The sequence below is a fragment of the Schistocerca cancellata genome, chromosome 7 (genome assembly GCF_023864275.1).
Source record: "Schistocerca cancellata isolate TAMUIC-IGC-003103 chromosome 7, iqSchCanc2.1, whole genome shotgun sequence".
Lineage (NCBI taxonomy): Eukaryota > Metazoa > Arthropoda > Insecta > Orthoptera > Acrididae > Schistocerca > Schistocerca cancellata.
The window spans coordinates 490,634,060-490,649,885 of record NC_064632.1 but is presented as its reverse complement, the minus strand read 5'-3'; the positions used below and the strand labels follow the sequence as shown (position 1 = coordinate 490,649,885).

The 15,826-nt window shown below is 39.3% G+C and overlaps 1 protein-coding gene and 1 pseudogene across 1 annotated transcript in view; one reads left to right on the top strand and one right to left on the bottom strand.

The window, feature by feature from the left end:
- Window positions 1-15,826, bottom strand: part of LOC126092466 (pyroglutamylated RF-amide peptide receptor-like) — a 123,937-nt gene that overhangs the window by 17,757 nt on the left and 90,354 nt on the right. Inside the window, exons 5-6 of the mRNA XM_049908070.1 lie at window positions 8,218-8,381; window positions 6,874-7,038 (exon numbers count right to left, since the gene is read on the bottom strand). Of these exons, the coding sequence (XP_049764027.1) occupies window positions 6,874-7,038; window positions 8,218-8,381 (329 nt within the window). The remainder of the gene's footprint in view (window positions 1-6,873; window positions 7,039-8,217; window positions 8,382-15,826) is intronic.
- On the top strand, window positions 11,567-11,684 carry LOC126093097 (5S ribosomal RNA; annotated as a pseudogene).

The following is a 15,826-nucleotide window of genomic DNA, read 5'->3' as shown; positions in this document are numbered from 1 at the left end:
ATCTTGTGTTGATTTGTTTAAAGCCATCTTGCATTATCTTTGTGATCAGTCAATAACTGAAAGCAGATACTTTAACAGTACTGGAATAATTACTCATTTTTCTGAGCTGGATGTGTTAATGACCTTCTGCATGGCTTTTGAAATGGATTCTCCAGGTGGAAAGACACATCTGACTTCGCAAATGGAGTCCTGCTGGATTTAAACAAAGGAAACTACCTTCTTGATTTTACCAAGGTTTTTGATTATGTGGTGCACATAATTTAACTTGGGAATCTACAGAATGAAGCATAGTTCTGTACTGAAACCATCTGCATCTACATGTGTGACCTTCATATCCTAAAGGATTTGTCAAACACTGAATTTTTGTCAGTGTAAAACTCAACCCTCCCAAAGACAGCACAGGTATTCTTGAATTGTACTATAAATGGTTCACAGCAAATATGAGGCTGATGGTCTAGTGGTATACCGGGTAGCAGGAAAGCTAGAGATTGTGAAATCAAATCACAATCAAACCATGGAAATTTTTCAGTTGTCCTTTAATTTTGCCTTCACCTCTCAATGGTGTGAAGATTCACTAGGAATAACATGTGGTTTGTATCCCACATTAACCTCTAGGTCCCCTTTCCCTGGTAGGATTATTGGGGTAGGTTAAGGAGTCACAAGTCATCGAAGTAACATCCAGGCCATTGAGCCATAAGAAATTATTAGCAAACACTAAGTCATTATCTTTCAAACATTCCCATTACACAATGTTAAACATTTAAAATTGAAGTATCAGAAATAAGTATTAGTGTCCATTTGCTAAACAATATGCAACATGTAAAATTTATTGATGTCCAGCTGGATTCCAAGTCAAACTGGAAGAGTAAAAGATAAAACCCCAATGATAATTTTATTATAGATAGAGCATATACAGAGTGTCATGGTTAAACTTCCAGTTTCAAAATGCTATAGAAAGCGAACACTGCTCAGAATAATGTCAAATTTGAATAGAATATTATTGATGCAGGGGGAAACAACATGGAAAAAAAAGAAAAAACAAAAAACAATGAAAACTTGGGCAACAGATGGCACTATAAGTATCGGAATATGAACTCCAACAGATACACAGCACACATCTGTCCCTCATTTTGCATCCGAGATGCCAACATGACTGTTTCCATGTTTCCATGGAGGATCACTTGCTGCTGGCAAAGATCTTTTACAAGAACAGTGACAGTGTGCCACTAGCCCAGCATAAGTTCTTAACACTTAAGGGTATCAAAAGTGGCTCTGGCCCAATGTCTGGTAAGGGTCTTGAGGAAATGATTACAAAGTCCAAGAAGAAAGATTCTTTTGAAATGCAATGTGGCAGAGATGGGAAAGCAGTTGATTCAATGTCTTTCAAATATGTGGCCACAGCATTGTAGGAGGGATCGAGTGGTGGTGTGCAAACATGCAGTGCCTGGGGAATTGCCCAAACTTGCCTCTGAGCATAGTGCACAAATTCTACAAAACATTTGGCATTGCTATCCCTACAAAATCATCCATGTTCAGGAGTTGCTTCTTGCTGATCAAGACAAACATTTGTCCTGAAATTTCTTGCTCACATGGAAGTGGCCAGTGAATGACCATGGAACATTGTATGGACAGACAAAGCCCATTTCCATCTCCAAGGACATGTCAATATTCAGAACTGCAGAATATGGGCAATGGAAAATCCACAAACACATCAACCAGTACCATTCATTCTGCAAAAGTGACTGTCTGGTGGGGATTGTTGGCCTCGTCCATCATGTAAATGCTGTGAGAGTCTTTTGCACACCAATGTCATTACAGCAATTCAACAACATGGGTGTGTGGGTAAGCTCACTTTGAAGCAAGTTGGTGCTTCTCCACACATTGCACAGTGGCTGCTGGACATGCATTTCAGAAATGCTGGAATTACCAGCCATCTTTTGGCTACAGCATGGCTGTCCAGATTACCTGATCTTAATACATGTGACTTCTGACTGTAGGGTTAACTGAAAGATGTTCAGTGTTCTGATTACAAATGCAGTTGAAGACAGGCATTATGCAACAAATTTTGAGCATGATCCCTGAGACACTCCAGTCTGTTGTGGAAAATGCCGTTTCTCGATTTCAACTTGAGGCAGAAAACTGTGGACAATGTATTGAACAGTCTTGTGTCAAGCACACGACAATCAGAAACTGATGTCATTTTGCTCTTTATGTGTTTTTTTGCCCCAGGACAATTAAAACCTCATGTAATTTTGCTTTTTGTGCAGTTTTTGGCCTCAGGACAATTAAAAATTGATTTTTTCCACCTTATGTGGTATGATAAAAATTCATGTCATTTTGCTTTTTATGCAGTTTTTGGCCTCAGAACAATTCAACATTGATTTTTTCTATCCAATGTGGTATGACCTTGCCGTGGTGCATGGGCTTGCCTAATGAAGAGTGCCACAACTGTTGACTGCTGAACTTGAGCAACCATGCACATTGAACAGTATCAACAATGTAACATGCAACTCAAACCATAGACAGCGTATTGTAAGTCATCTGTCATTTGAGGCCAGTCCTTTTTACATTAGGCACTTACCCACCATCTATTGGTGCAATTCCTCCTGCCTCCTTCCCCTGCCCACCTGCCCCCATGGTGTTTCCCTCGCATCAATAATTTTGAAACTGCAACTTTAATTGTGGACACCATCTACTCATACAGGACAAGTATAAGGCCATGTTCTTTTCAAAAGAACCATTACAATAACTGAATTTATAGATTTAGGGACCCTATTCCCCTCCCCCTCCCCCTCAAAAAAAGAAGAGAAAACCTAAATCTGGATGACTGGACAAGGATTTGCACCCTTCTCCTCCTGAATATGAGTTCTATGTGTTAATTGTAGTGCCATCTTAGATCACGATAAACTACAGCCGACAAAGGTAAACTAATCAGGAAACACAGTTCAGCATGTTTTACACTAAAAAGTATATCTCACTGTGTTGATCTAAAGGCTAAATTCTACCTTACTTTACAACTTCCAGTCTCTATTGTCTCACGAAATTATCTTCTATGGAAGGTAGATAATAGTTAGCAACTGCAAGAAATAAGCATATGCTTTATAGATAAACTGTGGGTAATATTAAAGCAATGGTTGTGAATAATTGCAGATTCCATAACAACAACACAAGGGACAAAATAAATTCAACTTACCCTTCGGCCTCATGTCTACAGCATGAAATGAGAGCTTTGCTCTGCTAGCAGACATAAAAAAAGAAAATTGGGAACCTTACAGATTCAAAGGAAAAATAAAAGAACACGTATTGGCTGCCACTATTTCCAGAAATCATGTGATTGTCCAAAATCAGTCTTCAGACTTCCAGTTAACACCGATCATTGTAAGCAGACCTTTGTTCTTACAGGAAATAGATAACTATTACCCTTTGGTAATCATTGATGTAGCCATATAAGTATTAGAACAGCATCTGTTTCTTTCCGTTCTTTTATTTTTGGTAGCAACTTCCCTGTTAGACTTTATTTTGTATAATTTATGTGTTGGAATATATAGCAAATTAATGATAATTATTAATGCAAACTCCAGAATTATTCTCTTCATGAGTAAGTGGTTTTTCTTTCAACACGTCTGGAGGTCCTCAGTCATGATGGGAGACATAGAGACGATTAGTTAAGTAATTATGAATGAACATAACATGATGCCAGTGAGAATATTAATATAAAACACAAATAAAAACATTTGTTGTTGATGGGTGACAACTCTAAATGAGATGGATGCTCAGATTCAGGTTCTGCCATTTTCAAACACAGTTCTACCAGTTTAATCATTCGTACATACAATGACATTTAGAACTTCAGCTTACAAGTGGGGGTTACCCTCTGTTCCAAATCTAACCGTGGGCTACTCTCCAGGGTACCTTAATTGCAGCATAACCTCCAAGCATGTAACACCTGGGAAAATGATATATATGAGAGAAAATAATTTAGTCACAAACTCATAGTTAACTTTAATTCACCTGTTTTACTGGCTGCTGAACTCTGTGGTTGTCAATTCTGTTATTTTAAGAAAACAGCAACCACCCAGTTTCTTATGTATTTTGATTTGTACCAATATGTATTTTGGACTTTTGTGCATCTTCACTTTGCACAATATATATTCATGTTTTCAATTGGCACATCATTAAAAATGTTGACTGTAATTTGGATGTTGCAGCTGCTCGATGCAAAAAAAAACGATTTTTTTTATCTAAGAGGATTGAAACTTTAATAGTGGCAACTATTTGTTTACAGCTCGTACAAAATAGATACGTGTTTCAAAGTTTCATTGGTTGTAGGTTGTGTTCCTAAATGAACAGTGTAGAGACCGAAGTGATGACACTTTCTGCAGGACCTGGCCATCATTTTGCAGGACAATGCTCAAGCACGTACAGTACAAGCTGTTACTGATTTGTTTGGCTGATGGGGCTGCTAAGTGCTATACCACCTACTGCACTCCTCTGTCTTTAGCCCTCATGAGTTCAACTCAGTTTATAAACTGAAGGAAACACTTCACAGCATTCAGTTCAGAACTACTACAAATTCGTCAGGAATTAGACCATGCTGCTCGAACTGTCAACACAACTGTACTGCTAAGAGTATCCTACAACTTCCACATCACTGGCAATGGGTTATACACAATGCTGGTGACTACTTTGAATGTCAATAAAACTTTGAAACATGTATCTATTTTGTACGAGCTGTAAATAAATAGTAGCCACTGTTAAAGTTCCAACCCTCATATTATACCTCATGAGTTGTATATTTACAAAATATTACTCATTAGATCCACTCACTTTCTGTTCTCATTGTTGTTGCTGATATTTTTTGAAATTACAATTAAGACATAAATAGTTTTCCTTTGTATGATCTACAAAGTGAAGTAGATAAATAAAACTGTTAATCATTTACATGCCTGCCAGCTGCCCCAATAATGTGTACATATATGAAGAGTTTTAGTTCAAGAATCTCTAATTGGGATATTGTTAAAAACATTGACCACATTTTGGATGCTGCAGTGGCTGCACTGACGAAATATTGTGGAGTTTTCACTGTGACATCCGATGTCTCACCCGAGAACCATGTATACAGTAGTTTACTTGATCTGCAAAGTTTTTATAGTCAAAGATGGTCCTATCTCATGGCAAAATAATTTTATATTAGCATGTGTACAATATAGATTCCTGAATTCAGCTTGCATCAAGTCAATTTTTTGTGTTAATCTAGGATCAACTACTTTATCCAATTGCTGTAAGTGTTATGCTGTTTGCTTTGACCCAGTGTCTGGTAGGACTGTGCTTGGCTCTTTTTCATGTATCTGAATCATCAATAAACAACACAGTTTTTGGAAAGCCATCCAATGTCTTTGGTAAATCATTCATGTATGTCAAGAACAGGTACTGGCCAAGTACCAAGTTTCATGTTTTCTCAATCCAAACTTAGAGTTATTCCTGTGGCACCAGTTGTTAATGTAGTATTCTACTTTCTGTTGTTAAGGTATGATTTCATCAATGCAAAGTGGATGCCATTAATGCAATAACAGTCTAGCCTTATTGCCTTACATCATATGGGAGTTTTGAAGATTTTCACATGATAACATATAACCCTACACAGAACCCTAGATACAGAGACAGAGTATAAAAGGGAATTATTTTTCTTTCTTCTCTTGTGGGTGCATACATCAGAACATCAACAAGTAGTAATACTTATTGAAATACGGTTTGCGTGCAAATTGTGATATTTGCCTCTGGCAACTGGCAGCATAAAACTCTTTGCAAGAATGGCCCTCCTATTTCAGAATTTCATATCAGCCAAAATTTTTACCCATTAGATAATATTTATGAGGCTCATGTAAGAGCTTCCTTTTAAGTTTTTACACAAACAGTCAAAATATTTTTTGTTACAAATCATTTGATTTTGTCTTTATATTAAGCTATAAAATTTAGTTGCTTTTGCATGCATTCAAACCATTTCTAGAATTTTTTCACTCTGATGTTGGTACAGTGGTGTTTGAAGGATTTAACAACCCTTGAAGTTATAAAAATTGATGCTCATGAACATTTTGTTTGACATAAGAAGAACAAAAAGAAGTTTTTTGAAGATACATCAGATGAATACTGGAAATGAGACATCAGTTCCATTTTTTTTCTCCATCAAATAATGAATTGTTTGATGTGCTGTTCACTTTGGTATTAAGGAGAATGTATGGAGGTTTTCAGTTTTTTTTTATTCCATTTGAGCTGTGACAAAAAATTGTCATATACTACTCAGCATAAATGTTTTGATCCTCTAAAGGAATGGTCACGGCAGGTCCACGGTAACTAAAGAAGCAAATGATCATTGTTGTGATGGAAACAACACGCAAAAATGAGGGAAAGTAACCACTCACATGTGGCTGATTCACACATGTTATATCAATCAACTGCATGTGACTGATGGTTGCCTTTTTTCAATTTTGTTTATATGTAATTTATTTGTTAACATTCCCTAGCAATGAAGCAGTAATGCAAGAAATACAAAATCTGCAAATTACTGTAGCTTCAAAAGCACTGACGTATCAGTTTAGCATCTTAATGATCATCCCTTGTACCAAAGCTAAAATGATAAATATACATGCAAGAACCTTTGTTAGCTACTACCGAACAAAAGCACCTTTGAACTAGCACACCATTGTTGCTTTCAAAATTCTGATCAGTTTTGCATCTTACTGGTTTGACTGTAGATATTTTCTTTGTCAGGTAGAGCCACTTCATTTTTCATGAGTGCCAAAGAAGGCCACACAGTGATTTTTCTACTTGCCCTCACTCCTCGAGTGACATGGCCAGCAACATCCGGACACATACCGGACAGAAGTGGTCCGTGTCTGCGAGAGTGACATGTGCCTCTTGTTCTTGTAGGAGGATCCTTGAAGTGTCAGTGCACCATAGTTATGCCAGCGGCACAAGGCCTTTTTGAAGCTCTCTCGGAAATTTTTTGACATAAAGCCATACACCACAGGGTTGATACAGCTGAAAATAAAAGTAGAAATCTGTGTAGTTAGTGAGTAGTTGTTTATACTTGAGTGCAAGTAATTAACCAATTAACAATCAAAAGATAGAGCTACACTGTATACAACCAGAGAGGGTGATTGTAAAACTATGGGGTTGTGAATAAGCACTTGAGAATACTTTACTGTTGTGTGTGTTTATTCCATGCTATTTTAGTAGGCCTACTACTCAGTATACAAACATCAATTTAAGACTCTTGCATCCTTATACTGGCATTACATTGCCATAATCCAGCATAATAACCCTTGAATTCCTCAGGAAAAAGTAATAATTTTGTATCAATGTGTAAGTAATATCACCACTTAGAGCCTGAATGATTTTTGTACTAAAATGTGTCTCCTGTACAGTTTCAACTATTCACATTGCAGTTTATGCAGTCTCAATTTCTTTTCTGTTATGGTTGTAACTTGCTACACTCACTCTGTATGATATTTCCCATTTAGTGTCATTTATTTTTAATTATATATTCATTCATCCAGGAATAATCTTACAATGATGTAAAATTTGCCATCATAACACAATGAACATAATTAGCTCAAAAATATACATACACACAGATTATACCAGCATGTTTTAAGAGGATGGGTAAGTAGTTGGCCATGGCCTTAATGAAGGAACCATAATGGAATTTGTGTGAACTGATTTGTTTTTCTTTCTTTCTTCCTTCCCTTTTTGAGAAAACCATGGAAAACTTATATCAGCAGGTCACATCTTACCAACTGCACTAACTCATGAGTGATGGTTCTGTGCATTGGTAGTATCTTTAAGTTTTCAAGGTCTGAATGTTAGTCTGTTGTACCTAAGTATGGCCTAATAAGCCAAGAATTGGTTCATAATAAACAAATATTAGTGGAACAAATTGCAATTTGCTTTCCAACATTAAAAACTGTCTTTTCAGGTTATATACCTGATTCAATTTGTACCAATGATCATGCTTTTATTTGTAGCATATACAAACAAATAATGAATACAGAGAGTTATAGAGTTATGTATGTATGTATGTATGTATGCCTCTGCTGCCAGTATCAGTCTGAATAAAAATCTTGTTGAATGATAATCTGTGTAATACACTACCTACTGACATAAATTTACAGAGTAGCAGTTTGAACAGATTACAAGTGATACATGGGAAATATATACCTGTTGCAGTAAGCCATGAGCAAGAAGGCTGTGCTCATGTCTTTGTACACCATTCCATGTTTCTGCCAAGGTATAACACCATAAGCTGTCAGCACATTGTCAATTAGTGATGGTCCCCAGGAGATGACAAAGAGAATGACAATTGCCACCAGCATCTTGATTAGCTGTGTAAAAAGAAACATGTAACAGTTGCAGTCCATGTTTCAATACATGCAACAAATGTCTTAACTAAAATGAAAGAAAAATTGTGTCTAGTTGCCTACTATACCATCAGCATTTAAAAAAGCCCCATATTTGTCTCATTATGTAGCACAAATATAAGATACATGTCCTCAGAGGCAACTACTAGTACTAAATCACTATTAGCACAGTCAGCTGCAGTTTTCACATACTTTGGTCAGATTCCTTATCCCGCCACTTGCCTACAGCTGTGTATTAAATTAATCTCCCATTTCTATAAATCAATGAAGATGAGAGAAAAAGCAAGACTAGGATTTAAAATCAAATTGAAATCAAGGTAATTAGAGATGGAGCACAAACTTGGAATGTTTCAAGAATGTGGAAGGAATTTGGCAGAGTCCTTTCAAAGGAAACATCACGGAATTTGCCTGGAGCCAATTAGGGAAATCACAGAACCTGAATTTGGATGGCTGGATGTAGTGTTGAATCAATTTACTCCCAAATGTGAGTCCAATGCATCAACCACTGCATCCCCTCGCTCAGTCTGAGAATGAAATGTTGGAGAAAGAAGGCAAATTGATGGGGAAAGACAGAAGGAAAATGTATACAGTTGGGATTTAGCCCCTCCCCTCTCGCCCACCACTTAACTGCTAAATACATTAATAGTGCACCTCTTAGTGAGTAATCTCTTTAAAAATTAGAATTGATTGAGAAATAATGAACTTTTAATCAAATAAATATAAAATCTCTTCACGCATCTTCCAAAGTACTGTTACTAGGAAGCTGCACAGATATTCTTACTTTATGAGTTGTACACAGCAACCCTGTGGATTCCCAGTTATTGGCACTTTATTCTGAAAGTGCTCCAGCTGTCAACTCACTTATTTTTCCATTCAGCAATTACTGTACCTATTTATTTAGTGAAGCTGTAACCTTCCTGTAACATTTGCTATTATTAATCATCAAAGTATAGAGATCAGACTGCTTAATATGTCATATTTTACTCTAACAATGAACATGTACTGTAAAGAAATACAACCCCCATTAAATTCTCAAACGGAAGTATGTACTGTTGCAATCATAAACCTGGAAAATTTGGAGTAAGAAGATTTACAGTGTTAAGTTTCAACATTTTTCAAATTTACTTTGATAACATCAGTTAGTTTATTATATCAGGTCAAAGTCAGACAATTAAGTGACCCCTAGACATTCAGTATTATTACTCTATATTTCTGATTGTACAGTAATATTGAACACATGTTGGTTACATTGAGATGTTATCCAATAACGTTGAACAAGCGAAAAACTTGTGGAATATATTGTGTGTTGTGCAATTACAGAAATATTGTGCCATCTGTTGACAGTATTGACAATTGCTCACATGCTTCAGTTTTTTTTCCCCACAGATTTTAGCTTCTCTACTTTCGCCCCTATGCTTATCTATTAAAACGACACTAAAATGAGAAGAAAGATTGTTCATATTAGAAAGCTTCGATATTACTAATTATCTTTGACATTAAGTTAGGTCAGATAAACATAAAAGCTAGAAAATTAAAATTGATTCATGTGGGTTACTGCTCACAAAATACAGGGAGAGATACCATACAACTAAAAGGGGAGACAAAAAAAAATCTTTTAGGACAAACATATGAGTAATCATTTTCAGTAATCTATTAGATGCTGGACCATCAAAAGTGTAAAAACCTGTTTATCATTTATTTCCTTCAAGTTCAATTTTTTAAATAAACATTTATTTAAAAAATTTAAAATTGAGTGCATATTTGATGTTCCACATACCAGTTTTTTATCCGCTTTTACTCCTTCTGCCTGAAAGAAACTAGAGCAGTTTCCATAGCTGCAGTGTCTTGATCATCCAGAATTTCGAACCAGGCTAAATTTTATTGATCAGTATAGGGAGAACTTAGATAACATAGTGTAATATTATTGTACAGTAACAATGTCCATTTAACAACGGCTTTACCATTTACATTCCAAACTTTTATGCGAATAAGCCCATTAATAGAGACATAAATTTATTAGTTCTTTCGAAATAATTATTGTGAGTTCAGTATCTTGACTAACTCACTCGTGGTCATAATATCTTGTAAATAATGCCCAAAGTTTGGTTGACAATACTCGTTGTCACAATATCTTGTAAATAATGTCCTACGCTTGTCTGACAATCACACATGCACATCTTTGCGAAAATCTTTACCAGTTATAACAAAATCCATGTGTCCATAAAGTGAGAGCTATTCGGAAAGTAAGGTCCGATCGGTCGTAAAATGGAAACGACAGTTAAAATCCGATTAAGCTGTGGGCAGACGTGTTGTTTAGTGTCTTTATTCGCGTCGCTCGTTTCAGTTCTGAGCACACAGTGAGCAAGAAAAGATATCGAGAACAATAACGTTTCCTGCCAAGTATGGGTCCCTGTGAGAGCTTTTACCTGATTTTATAAAGCCAACACGACATGAATTGTCATGTATTTCCATCTTCACGATAATTCTCGGCCGCGAACTGCAGCTATTTCGATGGGAAGTGTCTGATCACTCACCATACAGCTCGGACATGGCTCCCTCTGATTCTCATCTTTGTGCCTCACATGAACCGTTTGGTTACGAAGACAACGTTTTAGCACAGACAACGAACTTAGGCCAGCGTAGAGAAGTGAGAGAAAGCACAGGTGGCTGCCTTTTCTGATGAGGATACTGGAAAGTTGGTACAACGCCACGAAAAATGTCTAAATCGGTGCGGGAAGGGGCAGAAATCTGCTACAAATAAAACATTTTTGATTTTCGCGACCGATCAGACCTTACATTCCGAATAGTGCTCGCAATTTACGCTATTTCGAACTCTTTACTACAGTTTGCATAATCGGAAATACAAATATTTACAGACAGAGCATACTCGCGATTTTTATTATGCTTCTGTTCTGTCTGCCAGGTGTTCAGTACGAACCTACTTCAAGTATTTTCCTCTGTCAACGTAACAGCGCGCCTTGCTGTTCAAACCTATCTCGCCATATGCTTCGACTTTTGTGGGATAGCCTGATTTCCAGCGATGTCATGAACAATGCAAATACTAGCAAGTTTCATTGACGTCAGTACACAAAAAATTGCTTATCATAGTTATTTTGAATCTGTTATTAAATATGGTATAACTGTCTGGGGCCAACGGCCTTGCCGCAGTGGTAACACCGGTTCCCGTTAGTTCACCGAAGTTAAGCGCTGTCGGGCTGTGCTAGCACTTAGATGGGTGACCATCCGGTGTGCCGAGCGCTGTTGGCAAGCGGCGTGCACTCAGCCCTTGTGAGGCAAACTGAGGAGCTACGTTATAGAGAAGTAGCGGCAGCGGTCTCGGAAACTGACATACGGCCGGGAGAGAGGTGTGCTGACCACATGCCCCTCCATATCCGCATCCAGTGACGCCTGTGAACTGAGGATGACTTGGCGGCCGGTCGGTACTTCTTTGGGCCTTCATGGCCTGTTCGGGAGGAGTTTAGTTTCAATAACTTTCTAGGTATGTTCAAGCAAATTAGAAAAAAATAAAATTGTCAGATACATGTATACTGCACAGCAAAGAGAGTCTTGTCGCCCATTATTTCGGAAACTACAAATCCCAACTGTTCCCTCCATATATTTATGAAATTATAGTCTTCTTACACAGCAGACAAAAAATATTCGAGAATCATTTTAACCAGACATATAACACGAGAAATAAAAATAATGTGTGGTACCCATACTCCAGTTGAAACTATATGCACGAACTCCACAGTATATGGGGATGTGAATATACACTGAAGAGCCAAAGAAATAAGCCTAACATCGTATAGGGCCCCCGTGAGCAAATGGTAGCGCCTCAGCACGACGTGGCATGTATTCGTCGACTAATGTCTGAAGTAGCGCTAGAGGGAACTGACGCCATGAATCCTGCATGGCTGTCCATAAATCCGTAAGAGTACGAGGGGGTGGAGTTTTCTTCTGAAAAGCACGTTGCAAAGCATCGCAGATGTGCTCAATAACGTTCATTTTTTGGGGAGTTTGGTGACCAACGGAAGTGTTTAAACTCAGAAAAGTGTTCCTGGAGGCGCTCTGTAGGAATTCTGGACGTGTGGGGTGTCGTATTGTCCTGCTGAAATTGTCCAAGTCCGTCGGAATGCACATTGACGTGAATGGATGCAGGTGATCAGACAGGATGCTTACGCACGTGTCACCTGCCAGAGTCGTATGTAGACGTATCAGAGGTCCCATATCACTCCAGCTGCACACGTCCCACACAATTATAGATCCCCCACCATCATGAACAGTCCCCCGCTGACTCCATGTATTCATGAGGTTGTTTCCATACCCGTACACGTTCATTCACTCCATATAATTTGAAATGAGACCCGTACGACCAGGCAACATGTTTCCAGTCATCAGCAGTCAATGACGGTGTTGATGGGCCCAGACGAGGTGTAAAGCTTTGGGCCGTGCAGTCATCAAGTGTACACTAGTGGGCCTTCGGCTCCAAAACCCCAAATCGTTCGTTGAATGGTTCTCACGCTGACACTTGCAGATGGCCCAGCATTGAAATCTGCAGCAGTTTGCGGAAGGGTTGCACTTCTGTCACGTTGAAAGATCCTCTTCAGTCGTCATTGATCCCTTCCTTTCCGGAATGTTTTTCCGGCCGTAGCGATATCGGAGGTTAGATGTTTTACCGGAGTGCTGACATTCACGGTCACTCGTGAATTGGTTATACGGGAAAATCCCCACTTCATCACTACAACGCAGATGCTGTGTCACGTGGCTCGTGCGCCGACTATAACACCACGTTCAAACTAACTTAAATTTTGATAACCTGCCATTGTAGCAGCAGTAACCCATCTAACAACTGCGGCAGACACTCGTTGTGTTATATAGGCGTTGCCGACCGCAGCGCCGTGTTCTCCCTGTTACATACACTACTGGCCATTAAAATTGCTACACCAAGGAGAAATGCAGATCATAAACGGGTATTCCTTGGACAAATATATTATACTAGAACTGACATGTGATTACATTTTCACGCAATTTGGGTGCATAGATCCTGAGAAATCAGTACCCTGAACAACCACCTCTGGCCATAATAACGGCATTGATACGCCTGGACATTGAGTCAAACAGAGCTTGAATGGTGTGTACAGGTACAGCTGCCCATGCAGCTTCAACACGACACCACAGTTCATCAAGAGTAGTGACTAGCATATTGTGACGAGCCAGTTCCTAAGCTACCATTGACCAGACGTTTTCAATTGGTGAGAGATCTGGAAAATATGCTGGCCAGGGCAGCAGTCGAACAATTTCTGTATCCAGAAAGGCCCGTACAGGACCTGCAGCATGCGGTCGTGCATTATCCCGCTGAAATGTAGAGTTTAGCGGGGATCGAATGAAGGGTAGAGCCACGGGTCGTAACACATCTGAAATGTAACGTCCACTGTTCAAAGTGCTGTCAATGCGAACAAGAGGTGACCGAAACGTGTAACCAATGGCATCCCATACCATCACGCCGGGATACACCAGTATGGCGATGACGAATACACGCTTCCAATGTGCGTTCTCCGCGATGTCGCGAAACGCGGATGCGACCATCATGTTCCTGTAAACAGAACCTGGATTCATCCGAAAAAATGACGTTTTGCCGTTCGTGCAGTCAGGTTCGTCGTTGAGTACACCATCGCAGGCGCTCCTGTCTGTGATGCAGCGTCAAGGGTAACCGCAGCCGTGGTCTCCGAGCTGATAGTCTGTGCTGCTGCAAACTTCGTCGAACTGTTCGTGCAGATGGATGTTGTCTTGAAAACGTCCCCATCTGTTGACTCAGGGATCGAGACGTGGCTGCACGATCTATTACAGCCATGCGGATAAGATGCCTGTCATCTCGGCTGCTAGTGATACGAGGCCGTTGGGATCCAGCACGGCGTTCCGTATTACCCTCCTGAACACACCGATTCCACATTCTGCTAACAGTCATTGGATCTCGACCAACGCGAGCAGCAATGTCACGATACGATAAACGGCAATTGCGATAGGCTACAATCCGACCTTTATAATAGTCGGAAGCGTGATGGTACGCATTCTTCCTCCTTATAAGAGGCATCACAACAACGTTTCACCAGGCAACGCAAGTCAACTGCTGTTTGAGTATGAGAAATCGGTTGGAAACTTTCCTCATGTCAGCGCGTTGTAGGTGTCGCCACCGGCGCCAAGCTTGTGTGAATGCTCTGAAAAAGTAATCATTTGCATATCACAGCATCTTCTTCCTGTCGGTTAAATTTCGCCTATGTAGCACGTCATTTTCGTGGCGTAGCAGTTTAATGGCCAGTAGTGTATATCTGTATTTGAATACGCATGCCCCATAACAGTTTCTTTGGCGCTCCAGTGAATAACAAGTTAATGGGCAAAAACATATTTAATAGGACGGCAGAAATTTTAACAACGATCCTACAGGAGATTCTGTGGGAGAACCGATACTGTTCAATAGAATTATTCGTAGAGGATGAAATGGTAATTTGAGTAATGGTAAGTAATTGTTAGATTTTATTGTATGTATATATAACAAAATGGTATTACTATTATGATGCTGTTCGTTAACATAAGCTGTTATGTGTTTATGGTGAAATTTTACTGCAATTTTGACGTATCTCCTGTACCTGAATCAAATGATTTAGATTATATACGTTGTGAGACAAATAAACCACATTTCACATTCCTGCAGGACGCCAAATGTCCCTACTTGTGGGTACCGCTAACAATTCGAAATGCAGTGCTTATTCGCTTCAAAAATGGTTCTGTGCGTGAATGTTCCGAAATGAGTTTCTGAAAACATCGATGGCAGTAATTAAGAAAGTCAGAATACTATAGAGGCCGTGGTGGTGGACCCGGGTAGTTGGAGGTTAGGGTGCTGAGAATCCACCACCGTGGGCGTGCAGCAGTTGAGTGGTGAGTGCATGCCCAATAAACGTCCGAAGTGTTGTCATAGAAACGTCGTTGCTAAACCATCCATTTATTGTCCATAAACTACAGTAATTGTGATGGTACTTGTAGAAATCAAAGCATCCAGCTGAGTACGGCCTGCTGAGAGGTACAGTTAGCAGAGGTAGCTCGACAACTGACAGTGCTGGGTGGCCACTGGTGAGGATGGCAGTGGCGCTGCAAGGATGCCGACCTCAGCAACATGTGGCAGCTCATAATGCAGACTATGGACGCCCGGAAGCCCAGAACATATTGTGCAGAGGCGTACTGTGCTAAGGCACGCATAATCAAGTTGCGGCCCCAGCGTGTATGAGACGGCTCTTAGGCCGGTATTACACTATCAAATTTCTTTGTCCAATATCTTTGACAAAGATATTTGATTGTGTAATAGGGACTTTGTCAAATGTCGTCCAATATTTGATCAAATCTAGGGCCTCGCT